This window comes from Gracilinanus agilis, chromosome 5, assembly GCF_016433145.1.
Source record: "Gracilinanus agilis isolate LMUSP501 chromosome 5, AgileGrace, whole genome shotgun sequence".
NCBI lineage: Eukaryota > Metazoa > Chordata > Mammalia > Didelphimorphia > Didelphidae > Gracilinanus > Gracilinanus agilis.
In genome coordinates this window covers 15,563,802-15,576,929 of record NC_058134.1, presented here as the reverse complement: position 1 = coordinate 15,576,929, position 13,128 = coordinate 15,563,802, and the positions used below count along the sequence as shown (strand labels likewise).

General features: G+C 52.7%; 1 protein-coding gene across 1 annotated transcript in view; it reads left to right on the top strand.

Annotated features, from left to right (window-relative positions):
• GSDME (gasdermin E) overlaps positions 1–13,128 on the top strand; it is a 45,514-nt gene that overhangs the window by 29,901 nt on the left and 2,485 nt on the right. The window contains exons 5-8 of the mRNA XM_044678860.1: positions 563–736; positions 4,106–4,233; positions 6,307–6,502; positions 12,633–12,706. Coding sequence (XP_044534795.1) covers positions 563–736; positions 4,106–4,233; positions 6,307–6,502; positions 12,633–12,706 — 572 coding nt within the window. The remainder of the gene's footprint in view (positions 1–562; positions 737–4,105; positions 4,234–6,306; positions 6,503–12,632; positions 12,707–13,128) is intronic.

Here is a 13,128-nt window from a genome sequence, read left to right as displayed (position 1 = left end):
TAAGTGTTTGAGGCCAGTTTTGAACTCAGGAAAATGAATCTTCCTGACTCTCAGGCCAGTTGCTTTACCATCTAACTGCCCAAGGAGCAAGGAAGACCAGACAATGTAGATTCGTCTCCCTGTTAAAAGTCCTTAAGGTAGCTATTAGCCAGAGGTATCCTAAGGGTCCTATTTCAGGGCCAGGAGCTGGGGTTGGGGTGGCAGCAGGGAGATGTCTAGGTCTATGATCAGAGCCCAATTCAATTTAGCCAGCATTTATTTATCTAACCAAGCCCAGAGCTTCCATTATTACTGGGGAGTGTGGGGGTGGGACAGGCCATTCACAACCTGAGTTCTCCCTTGGCTAGGATCCTGTCTAATGGCAGCCTGCATTGCTCTTGAACCATGCCTCCTTCTTTGCTTGTTGAATGCCCATCCTGGGGGGCCCACACAGGTGGATGGCTTTCTCCTAACAGGAAGGGGCAGCCACGTGAACACTATAATGCACCCCCTCCTTTCCCCTAAGATGCACCCATTAACACTGACTCCATTGACTTTCTTCTCTTCTGTCCCTTTGCACCAGAATTCTGCTTGCTGCGAGAGAAACAAGGTGGTTTTGAGCAAGAGAGCACGGATGGCCCCATTGACCTGGATACTGAAGAGCTCATCTTCCCCTTCATGGCAGACTCTGTGGATGGGAATTCAAAAGCTGGAACGCTCATGCCTACTGAGGGGCCATTAAGCTCCTTAAAACACGGTACTGTGCACGGTGCCTGACTTGTGTCTGGCTAGGTTAGCTCTCAGCCAAGGATGTTGCCAATTGACTTAATGGTGATACTTTTATTTTTTTTAAACCCTCACCTTCCGTCTTGGAGTCAATACTGAGTATTGGCTCCAAGGCAGAAGAGTAGTAAGGGTAGGCAATGGAGGTTAAGTGACTTGCCCAGGGTCACACAGTTGGGAAGTGTCTGAGGCCGGATTTTGAACCCAGGATCTTCCGTCTCTAGGGCTGGCTCTCCATCCACTGAGCTACCCAGCTGCCCCCTTGAATTTTATTTTTGAAGATGGAGGTATTTTAGTGGTGCCCTCTTCAAATGAATGGGTTAGCCCATATGGCCTCCAAGGTCCCTTTCCCATTCTCAGTCCCTGCTAGGGATCTTGAACAAGCCACTTCAGTCTCCTTTTGACCTTGGTTTGCTCATCTGTAAAATGAGAGGACTGGATTCTATGGTCTCTGAGGTCCTTGGTAGTTCTTCTTCTGTGATCTCACATCTAAGCTTTCAGGTCTTGGATTCCTGATGGAGGGATGAGAAGAAGGTTTTTTTTTAATGAAGTCAGGCTTAATCCCCCCCCCAAAAAAAACCCACCATTTTTTAAACCACAGAAGCCTTGCTAAGAATAGCTAGTCATCAGCAGGAGAGGCAACATAGGCTTGTGCATCTGTTTTTCTTACATTCCTGGTCTCGCTGCCAGTAGCAGCACCAGCACCGCACTGTCAGCCTCACAGAGCGCCCTTTCAGAATATTTACCACCTGGCAGGGAAGTGTCTGGCTGGGGGAATTGGGAGAGGCCAGGCAGCCATTGCTGATACTTCTTGTGCCTCCAGCCTTTCCTATCTGGAGAGCTTTTGAGTGGGGCTACGGAAATGGAGCTGGAGATGGGACAGATTAAGGAAGGGCAGGAGATCTCAGGATGTTGGCAGCCGAGACGACTCAGACTCACGAGAAATATGATGGGTCTTAAGACCAAAACAGTGAGAGCAAATTCCCATTTGGGGTGGCCAGGAGAAAAGTCTGGGGCGGGGTGAGGACAAGAGAGCAGAAGCTGAGGGTTTCCTCAGGCCTACGTGCTGCCCCAAGGTAGAATGGACTGCTTGGGAGAGAGGAACTTCCCCCTCACTGGTGGCCTTCCTGGGAAGGCTGGTAGAGTGAAGATTCTCATCTGCTAGAAGGCCACTGAGGTACCATCCAGCTGAGACTCTGTGATTTCAACTTGAACCAGGCAATAACAACAGCTGACACCTCTACAGGACCTTTCTGTCTGTATGGAAAAACCCTTCCCTTCTTCTGAGAATCAGACTGTATGCTGGGCATACAGAAGAGTGGGAAGGGCTGGGCAGTGGCGGTTACACGACTTGCCCAAGGATGGTTTAGGATTAGATTAGCAAATGGATTGTTTTGTATGACTCCTGATACTCCCAGAACAGCGTAGAAGAAAGGCTGATCCCCCTTGGGGCTCTGGGGACTGGAGCTCAGTTTCTATGGAGAAAATATCAGCATTTAAGGCATCTGAGGGGGAGGCTGAACTGTTGAAGATCCCACAAGAGGTGAGGCTGGCCTCCTGGGACGTTAGTCAGTGGATATGGATTTCCATAGCTACTTAAATGAGGTAACAAGATCCAGTCTCAGCAGTGGGGGAACCACAGTGACACCTGTGTATAAGAGAGGACAGGAAGGGCAGCTGGGTAGCTCAGTGGATTGAGAGCCAAGCCTAGAGACGGGAGGTCCTAGGTTCAAATCTGACCTCAGACACTTCCCAGCTGTGTGACCCTGGGCAAGTCACTTGACCCCCATTGCCTACCCTTACCACTCTTCCACCTATAAGTCAATACACAGAAGTTAAGGGTTTAAAAATTAAAAAAAAAAAAAAAGTAAAAAAAAAAAAAAAGAGAGAGGACAGGAGCTCCCCAGTGCCATGCACCCCTTGGGTAGGTCACACAGGATGTCCTCTTTCAGAAGCCCAAGAAGTCAGGCAGGCAGAGGGGATGGACTTGATGGCCAACCTCAAGGTCTTACTCCCTTTCCACCACATCTCACTGGGGGAAAATCAAACCAAACAAAACCACCTTAGCTCTGCAGACAGAGGACTTGGGTTCACACTCCATCTCTGACACCTCCTATCTGTGTGAACCTGGCTAAGTCACTCATCTTCCTTGGCCTCAGGTTCTTAATCTGAAAAATGAGAGAGCTGCTCTAGATCCACCGATCTCCTGAAGGTCCATTCCAGTAGAATTTGCTTGGCGCTCTCCTGGGTGCTGAACACAGAAGGACAAACTGAATTGTCTCTGCCCTCCAGGAGTGTGCTCAGGGTGTTCCAAAAGTGTGTCCTTTTAAGCTAGGAGAGTGGAGAGAGCACTAAGTCTTTTGGGACACCTTGTATCTTACTGGGGAGATACAACATGTGGACAAAAAGTACAAAATATGTTTGAAGTGATTACAAGAGTATGTCTGTGTGTGTATGTGTATAAGAAGAGTTATATATACATAGATGTGTGACTATAGACATATACAGATGCTTGCATATTTTAATGATGATAACTAAATTTATATACTGCTTATTGAGTACCAGACACTGTGTTAAGCTCTTTACAAGTATTATCTCATTTGTACCTCACAGCTACCCTGAGAGGTAGGTACTATTATTATCCCCATTTTATAGATGAGGAAACTGAGGCAAATAAGTTAAAGGACTTGTCACACAGCTAGTAAGTCTCTGAAGCCAAATTTGAACCCAGCAATTCCTGACTCCAGGCTCAGTCTTCTGTTGAGTGTGTGTGACTGACCATTTGGGGGATTAGATGCTTATGAGGAGGCAGGAGATGAATGTCACATCAGGAGGAGCAGCAAATGGGCAAATTTGGCTGAAACATAGATTGGATAAGGGAGATGTGCAGGAAGCCTAGAAAACAGAGAGCCCCCAGATTAGGAAGGGCTTCAACACTGAGGAGTCACTATTTTACCCTCGAGGCAGTAAGAGCGTCCTGCCTCTTTTACTTTGGTAGGGATGGTGCTAAAGGAGAGTCCAGCTTCCCCAGAAACCATAGATAATTGATTTGACCCAATTAATGGCCACGGAGTGGCTTCTCACACAAAATAATGAAGCTTCACAGTCAGTCAGTCACCCCTTGCTCTGCCCTGGGGGAGGGATCTGGCCCTATTCTCAGCTGCAGAATACTGCTGACTGGCAAGGGGCATTTGGCCTAAGGCTAATGCGCTCACTGTGGGAAATGCCACCCACCAAGGGGAAGGATGACAAGGGGCTGTGTAAAGCCAGAGCCCCTGTTCTCTCCTGGCTGAAGTGGGTGGTGGGCTGCAACCCAGAACACATGCTCTTGTTGCTGCCACAGGGATGCTGCTCGTGGAGAGGAATTTCCGTCCCTTTGTGGAGCTGTCAGGGCAACACCAAGCAGCATTGTGGGAAATCCTCTGGGAAATCCTGGTCAAGGATGAATTGGTCACGGCCCTGGGCACCGTGGTAAGTGAAAGGCCTTTTCAGCCTCACAACTTCTTACACTTTCTCAGCTGTGACTGGCATAAAGTAGGTGCTTAGAAAATGTCAAACTGATTCAGACTTTGGACTTGAGAGGAAAGGGCTGTGTAGCCAGAAGGGAAGTCCCTCATCCCAGCCTCTCGTTTCTGGCTCTGAGGTAGTAAAAGAGAGAATTAAACCCCAAACCTCAGTTTGCTCATCTTCAAATTGGGGCGGAGGGTTGGACTAGATGATCTCTGATGTGTTAGACATTTGATTATTTGATTCTCCACACACATCCCCACTTCAAATCCAGGATCCTTTCCATACAGCCTTGATGGCCTGCTTTGGCTATCAGTACCAGGAAGATGGGTGTCAAACGTCCTGGGGCCAGCTCTCCTTCCCTTCAAGTGATTGACAGGCAAGAAGAAATGAGTCTCTGTTTGAATATTATTATTATTATTTGCAGTGGCTTCCAGGCTCTGGGTTAATTCCTTTCCTTCCCCCAAAAGACTTGCCATGTTTTCTTCCTGTCAGAAGAAGACTATGCCAAGGAACCTGGCAGCCGCTGGCCCCTCAGCCTGTGGCGATGGCTGTCACACACCTGCCACCCAAGCAGACCCATACCTACCCCATCATACTGAGCACAGGAGGCAGCCTGGCAGGGGCGAGGCAGCCCACAGCCTCAAATAGCTCTTCTGGAAAAATGAAATGTCAGGCAGGCTTCCTGCCATCTCCCTCCTGAGCACAGAACATCCCCTGCCCTGTCAGATGCTGGAAAGGAAGGAATTGACGGGGAGGGGGGCCTTCCTGTGATTGGGCGAGGAACCCCCTCCCGGAGAACGAGGGCCTCCATTCCAGCAGGCTGTCGAGCACTCACGAGGGACACAGAGACTAAGAGAGAGAAGCGGCTTTTAAGCTGCTTAGATTCCACTTCAGGGGTGCAGAGCACCGCGTGGCAGCCAGAGGCTCTTCCATCTGGGGCCAGGTGGCACCTCGGAGGGCACTGGGGCCAACACGGTCATTTCGCAGATTGAGAAGCACCCAGATAAGGAGAGGGATTAGCCTTGTGGTTTCCCTGTCTGTAGAGAGAACTTCCCGGGGAGCAGACTGCCTCCACGAGTTCAGGTTGGCACCTTCTCTGTCACTTAGAGATGGTCCAGGGCACTGAAAGTTTACACACAACGTGCCCAGGGTCATACAGACAATGTGTGTCTGAGGCAGGACTCGAACCCTGGTTGCCCCAGCTTCAAGATCGGCTCTCTTCGTTATACTGCCTGTGAACACAGAGAAGCCTTTGCAAGTCACAAAATAAGCTTAGGGGGAAGGACGCGACTGACCAGGGCAGTCGAGGAAGGCTTCTTGTAGGAGGTGGAGGTGGAGCGAAGCCTTGAAGAAAGCCAGGGGCTGCCCAGAGGCTGAAGTCTGAGGGAGTGCATTTCAGGCTCCAGGAGGAGCATGCAGGGGGAGAGGGGGTGAGAACAGAGAACATCCGGGGGCCCTGGGGCTGGGAGGTAGAGTGGGCGCCAGGGGAAGTAAGCTGCGACCACTGATTAGGGAGTAGTTCTGACTGAGGGCTGGGGCCGGGCTGGGGCTGGCATCTTTCCCCTCTCTCCAGAGGAGCGATTAGCCCACTCAGGTGCTCAGCTCAGGGCCCTGGGGTGGAAGGAGTACGAGCTCTGGGTTCGAGGCCCAAAGGCAATAAGACAGCCTCCCTTTCGACAGTGGCAGCCTTTGCCTCCATCAGGGGGGCTGGGGTCATAGAAGATGAGGCCCCCCCCATCCCCCCCGTCCTGAGAGCCATTGTGGTTCTGGGGAGCTTTTTTAAAGCACCACTTCCGTACGGAAGCTCGGAGCCCGCCGTTGGATGGTTTAAAAATAGTCTCAGGCGCTGCTCGCTGTAAATGTTGGGGGGTGAAGGAGGGAGCCGCCGCGCCCGGCCCTCCATTCTCAGTCTCCGGAGCTGCCAGGCGTCTCCTCCCCATCCTGATTCCGGGCCAGAGTTCTCAGCTGGCATCCGAAATGAACAAGCGTTTGGGTGCCAACATGTCTCCGCTCTCGCCTTCCTCCAACCCGCAGCTCGATGACATCTTCGCCGGCGGCAGCCCGCAGCTGACGGCGCTCGCGGAGCTGAGCCGGGGCCAGCAGCGGCAGCTCGCCGCCTTCCTGGGGCTGGCCGGCCTCCAAGTGCAGGAGGACCTGCTGGTGGCGAGGGACGCCCGCGGCAGTCAGGACCTGCTGTCCGCCGTCTACTTCTTCATCAGTGCCCTGGCAGGTACGGGGAAGAGCGCACCAAGAAGCCTTGCCCCAGCCCCGGAGGCGCCCGCGCTTCAGGGGGCGCCTCCTGCCAAGCCCACTCTCACGGCAGCGGGGGCGGGCGGGGGCGGGGAGCCGAGATTCGTCCTACACTGAGAGCTGGAAGGGAGCACCATGGCTCAGTGGTCAGTCCAGCCCATACATGAAAGGTATCCCTCCCTCCAGCTTATCTAATGAAGAGGCACTCTGAGGGGCAGGGAGGTGGCCCGGGGCATAGAACACAAGGTCCTGGGTTCAAATCTGGCTTCAGACACCTCCTCACTGTGTGACCCTGGACAAGTCACTTAACCCTCATTGCCCAGCCCTTACCGTTCTTCTGCCTTGGAACCAATCCTAAGATGGAAGGGAAGGCTTAAGAAAGGTCTCCATGCATTTTACAGATGAGGAAATTGGGCTAGTAAGTGATTTATCAAAGGTCACATAGCCATAAGTGGCGGGTGAGAGTCCAACCCATCTTGCAGTCAATGAACACCAGAAGGACTCCTCCAGCCTTTACAGACGAGGAAGCCCAGTGGGGCGCTCTAATAACTCCCCTCAGGGCATACAGGCAGTAAAGGGTCCTGGCCCTTCCGCTGGGGGACAGCTGGCTCTACCAGGCGGCATGAACCCTAAAGCAGCCCCTCTCCCTGCCGGCCTTGGTGCTCCCCGGGCACAGGCAGGCTGTTTCCTCTCTTCTTCCAAAGGGGGATCTCCATCCCTTCCCACAGGGGAAAAAAAGCGAAGATCCTACAGCTCTGCTATTACCATCGTGGGCCAAACCACGCACTGGTGCTGAGCTGACCCGAGGAGTTAATCCCCACCCTGGGAGGTGCCCACAGAGACCCCAGAGCTGGGGGGCTTTAGCTGCACCATTATCACTGGACCCCCCGCCTGGGGACTCCTCCCTGTCTGCATCCTTTTTTTTAGACCTTTACCTTCCGACTTAGGGTCAGTTCTAAAACAGAAGAGCGGTCAGTTAGGTGATTGTGGTTAGGTGACTTGACCAGGTTCACACAGTTAGGAAGTGTCTGAAACCTGATTTGAACTCATGACTTCCTGTGTGCAGGCCAGACACTCTCTCCACTGGGCTTCCTAGCTGCCCCTTTCTCTGTGTCCTTGTGCCTCAGGTGGGACAGAGCTTGTTCATCCAGTAGAGGGACCCAGGACAGGGATGGTGTGGCTTCCTGCAAGGCCATCAGTCAATCAGTCAGTCAATGGGTACTTATTCAGTCCTGCTTTGTACCAAGTGCCATGCTTGGTGTTGTGGGGCCACGTACAGAGAATGAGAAGATTCCTACTCACCGGGGGCTTGTGTTCCATCGAGGGGAGGGCTCTGAGCACCTATAGAAAAGCACGGCTTAAATCGAAATGGAATGGGTAGAAGTCAGTGCCAGTTTGGGAGGGAGAGCAGGCACTGACTGTGGGGGAAGCCAGGAAAGACTTCATGGCCAGCAGCCCCTGGCAGGCTCCCTCCTGAGAGCCTCTCCTGTGTGGGCTCCCTGGCATGGAGCGCCAACAGCAGGCCGCCACAAAGGGACTGCCAGTCACCCCGGTCCTTTTCCCAGGCCACCGAGAGAGTTAAGACACGGAGAGCCGCCTCCCTCTCCCAGGAGCCTGGGCACCTTCTGAAAGGAAACTTTATTCTCTTTTCTGCCCCCTCCGAAGGGATGAAAGGAACAAAATGGGACCTCCTTAGGCTCCTTTGATTTCTCCCTCAATGGTATCAATAGGGAAGCAGCTCGGGGAGTCCTGGCCCTGCTGAAGAGTCATCAGTTGGATGGCCAAGAATAGAGGCAGTGGATGTGGTGCAGAATCCCCCAGACCAGGAATTAGGAGAGCTGAGGTCTAGCCAGCTGTAGCTGTAGCTGTGTGACCTTGGGTAGGTCCTATCTCTGACTTTCCTCACAGAGGTCTGAGATTTCCTCTCTCTCTCTCTCTCTCTCTCTCTCTCTCTCTCTCTCTCTCTCTCTCCTTGTGGCATTCTGCGGGGGCTTCACTGTCCATGGAGATGCAGCTGATGCCCTGTCTTGTTCCCTAACCGAATCAGGTCCCTGAACCTCTACTTGGCTTTGGCCACTCGGGATCTGGGTGGTCGTATCCAAAGTCTGGCCATTGGCTCCTCCTCTAACCTGGAGCTCTGAAATGCCCCTCCCTGCTCACGTTCCTTTTTAAATCTTTTCTTCCTTTAAAAAAAACAAACAATGAAAAACTCTTGACTTTGGTCTTCGTACCAGTTCTGAGACAAGAGCAGCAAAGGTTAGGCAAACAGGGTTAAGTGACTTGCCCAGGGTCACATTTGAACCCAAGACCTCCTGACCCCAGGCCCGGTGCTCTATGTTCTGTGCCACTTAGCTGCTGCCCCTATAACTCCCTTTCTTCTTGCCCCAATCCTCCCAAGCCCGTTTTTTACCCTCATCAGCCTTCATGCTCTGGTCCCACTACCTGGTCTCTAGCCAGCCTTCAGGCATTCTAACAAGCCGCTTTCCTGTCCCCTGGCGCTGGTGCCACTCAGCGTTCCATCATTTCTGCCCCTCGATCTCTCAGCTGTGAGGAGCTCATCACCGGCTGGGTGGTGCAGCGGTGAGAACACCAGATCTGAAGTACAAGGGCCAGGGTTCATGTTAGGGCACTTGGGACAAAGTCCCTTGTGGGCTTTCAGCCCATCAGCCTGCCCCGGGCTAAGTGCTGGGGACAGGAAGCAAGACAAGCGTGGTGTCTGTCCTCAAGGGGCCCCATTCTGATGGGGGAGACCACGTAAACCACTCGGTCCATTCCAATACACACAGAATAAATGGGGAGGGAACCGAGGGAACCTTGCCAAGGCCCCAGCATTTGGGGGAGCCAGGAGATGGAGAGCGCAGCGGAATGAGTGCTGGATCCAGAATTGGGAAGCCCCAGATTCAAATCCAACCTCAGAGACTTACTAGCTGTATGACCTTAGCTGGGCAAGTCTACCACTCCCTGCCTCAGTTTCCTCATCTGTAAAATGAGAATAATAATGGTATCTACCCACATGAGATAGTATTTATGAAGCGTTTCACTAGCTTATTATAACTTGGCCCCAGGAACATTCTCTTCTCGAAGGTAGAGTTTGAAGGGAACCCAGGGGTACAATGGGGGAGGGAAGAACACTCCAGGTATGGGGGACAGTATGAAAGAATGAAGGGGGGTAGGGGGATTCCTTTGGGGTCTAGCTTAGCTCAGGCAGCCACTCCGAGGTCCCTTCCAGAGTCAGGGATTTAGTTCCTAGGTCTCTTGGGACCTCTGTTTCCTCTTCTATAAAACTGTTACTAGATTCGGTGGCTCCCAAGGGCCCTTTCAACCCAAATTTCTTAGCAGGTCTCTGCTCTGCCAAGGTCTACTGCACACCCCATGATCGATTAAGCCATCCCTGGGTCAGACTAGACTTCCTTGGCTTCTCCTCCTCTCCTTGTCATGCCTTCCACTCCAGATTGTTTCTCCCTCAGCCTCCACGCTGCGTCCTTCCTCCCCACGCCCAGCGAGCCCTCCTGCCACTCCCAGATCACCTAAACGCCCATCTTGCCCTTGATTCTCCGCCTGGGCTGCTTCTGTGCATTTATTTGCCTCTCTGCTTTGTGGCAGTGCCTCGGGGCCCCCTTCCCTGTCCCCTAACCCCACTCCTTCGCCTATCTCCGGTCCCCTGGGATTCTGCCTCTTTCCCTTCTTGTCTCCCCGACAGAGGCATCAGCTGTTTTAATGTGTGCCTTCACCTCTCGGCCTTAATGAATTCTCGTTGGATGTGTACATAATTGGGTTTCCTTTGGACGGAGTTTCTTCCCCTGTAAAATGAAGACTAGATTTCCTTTCAGTTGTCTTTCTAGCTCCAGCGTCTGTGATGTCCCCCCTCGGGAGCCCCCTGATTCTTCACTCGGCTCACCCGTTTTCCTTATTTTTTTATTTTTATAAACCCTCGCCTTCTGCTTGGCATCAATACTATGTATTGGTTCTAAGGCAAAAGAACGGGGAGGGTGGGCAATGGGGGTCAAGTGGCTTCCCAGGGCACGAGCCAGAGTGGCCTACCAAGAGCGGACACCATTTTGGTTTGAGTGTCTGGAGAATTTCTCTGTCCACAGTCTTGCCGGCTGGGTTTGGACTTGTCACCTGAGGCAGAAGGCAGGCCCCGGGGAGGGGCTGGGAAGCCTGCCCGAGGCTCGCCGGGGCTTCTCCCAGCTCCGCTCTGGCCTCTCTGACAGAGAGTGGCAGCAGGAAGCCCACCCGGCCACAGACGGTCCCAGAAGGGCTTTGGGAAGAGTGAGCTGCCACAGAGCAGTGGGGAAAGGCCTCTCCTCCTCTGGGCCCCCTGCACCCGCCCTGAGCCCCAGGGATCCAGAGCAGCGTCTGCCCACCCTGACAGGAAGAGGCTGCAGGCCTGTGTGTGTCCTGACGTGACCCCCTCCCTGGAGAAGTCACCTTTTATAAATAAACCCGTTAATGATTGCCAGCGGATGAGAAGGGCCCAGAAGCCACATGTGGGGCGAGTGTCACCGTGTAAAAGATGACAGTTCTGTCTCCTTCCTCTCTCTCCCTTTGAGCTTTATCTTAGAGTCAATACTGTGTATTGGGTCCAAGGTGGAAACATGGTAAGGGCTAGGCAATGGGGGTGAAGTGACTTACCCAGGGTCACACAGCTGGGAAGTGTCTGAGGCTAGATTTAAAATCCAGGACCTGCCCCCCTCTCTACGCCCCCCCCCCAGTCCTGGCTCTCAGTCCTTTGAGCCACCTGGCTGCCCCCTCAGTACTTTTTTTTTTAAGTTCATGAAACTGTTTTAGAATCTTATTTAATGATGCCTATTCTGTGTCCTCAACCCCCATTTCTTCAGGGCTTTGAAGTTTGCCAAGCACCTTAAATACATCATTTCATTTGATCCCCACGATCCCTTTGCAAGGTGGGTGCTCATTTAGACCCATTTTATAGATGAAAAAATAGGTCCTGAGAGTTTAAGGGACTTACTTGGGGTTACGCAGCTTCTCAAAGTATGTTCGATTCAAACTCAGGTGTTCTTAATCCCAAACCCAGCATCCTGTCAATCATGCCACTAGCCCAAAGGGAACCTATATCCCACCCAGACATTTGTCTGGAGCTCCAGGATTAACTGATGTCTACACGTAGGTGTTTCTAGATTGGGCGGCCAGGTGGAGCAATGGATAGCGTGCAGGCCCTGGAACCCGGAGGTTGTTGTTCGGTTGTTTTAGTCATTTCCAACCCTTCTGGACTCCATTTGGGGTTCTCTGGGCAAAGATCCTGGAGTGGTTGGCCATTTCCTTCTCCAGTTCTTTTTATAGATGAGGAAACTAAGGCAAACAGGGTTAAGGGACTTGCTCAGGGTCACCTAGTGTCTGAGGTGAGATTTGAACCCAGATCTTGGACATAGCTTTGTGAACTTAGGCAAGCCACTTAACCTGAATTTCTGAAGTTCAGCAAAACCAATCAGCCCCTGCCACATCTGACAAGGAATGCGCCTTTCTTCCCTTGTAGCCGGCCCCTCCGTCTGCAGAGAGGAGCGAGGCAGAGATTTTCTGGCCACGGGTTGGTCCCTGTGTCCATCCAAAACCGAATGTGGAACATCAGTGCCTTTTCCTTTATGTTGCAGTCGCTCTCTGATCCGTTCATCCAAGTCTTCTCCTCCCTCTCTAGTGGCCAGTAATCCTCTCTTTAGGGGAGTGCCTTCACTCCTCTCCATGCAGGGCACTCTCAGCTGTGCCTGCGCCCCTCAGGGCGGGTACACTTCCTCCCGTCCCCACTGCTGCCTTCCCTCCTTAGATTGGAAGCCTCTGGAGGGCAGGAGCTTTCGGCTTGTATCCCAGAGGCCACAGCATGGCGCCTGGCCCACAGGGCTGACACCCAACACGTGCTTGTTGGGTTTGCCATTTCCGAAGCGCTGGGCACCAGCTCTGCTTCTCCAAGTGCTGCTATAACTATTTTGGTGTGTGAGGCCCGTCTGTCCATAGGAGACCCACCCAGGGCAGTGGGTGCTCTCCGTTCGGCTGGGCTTGGGGGCTGGAGAAGACCTGGCCAGATCTTCTGGCCCTCAGGCTGACCCCAGGACATGGTCTTCCTTTGTCAGTGACTCTGACTTCTGTCTTTGCAGAGATGCCAGACAAAGCCCCAGCTCTGATGGGCACCTGCTGCCAGTTAGACATGGTACCAGCCTTGTGCTACTTGGTAAGTAGGGAACCCCAGGGGCTAAGGTGGTGAAGGAGGCAAAAGCTGGGATCAGGAAGGGCTTAAGAGGCCATCCAGGTCAACTCCTTCCTTTTACAGCAGAGGAAGCGGAGGCCTGGGGAGGTGAAAGTCCCCTGCTGAAGGTCAGATAATAGGTGGCAGAGCTAGGATTTGAACTTGGGTCCCGTGACTCCCAATGAGTCTTTTGGAAGTCAGGCTGACCCTCTGTGGGGTGAGAGATCTGGTCTGGCAGGTCTGCCTAGCTGAAGCCCAACCCACGCCAAGGACCGGCCGGCCAGTCCGTTCTGTTCCATCCAGACACTACAAGAGTATTAAATTAGAATTGTTGGCTTTGTCTTCCCAAGCCACAGAGGGACCCATCTTACTTGTTCTCCTAAGAACGTCATTAGCCGGGTCCCCTC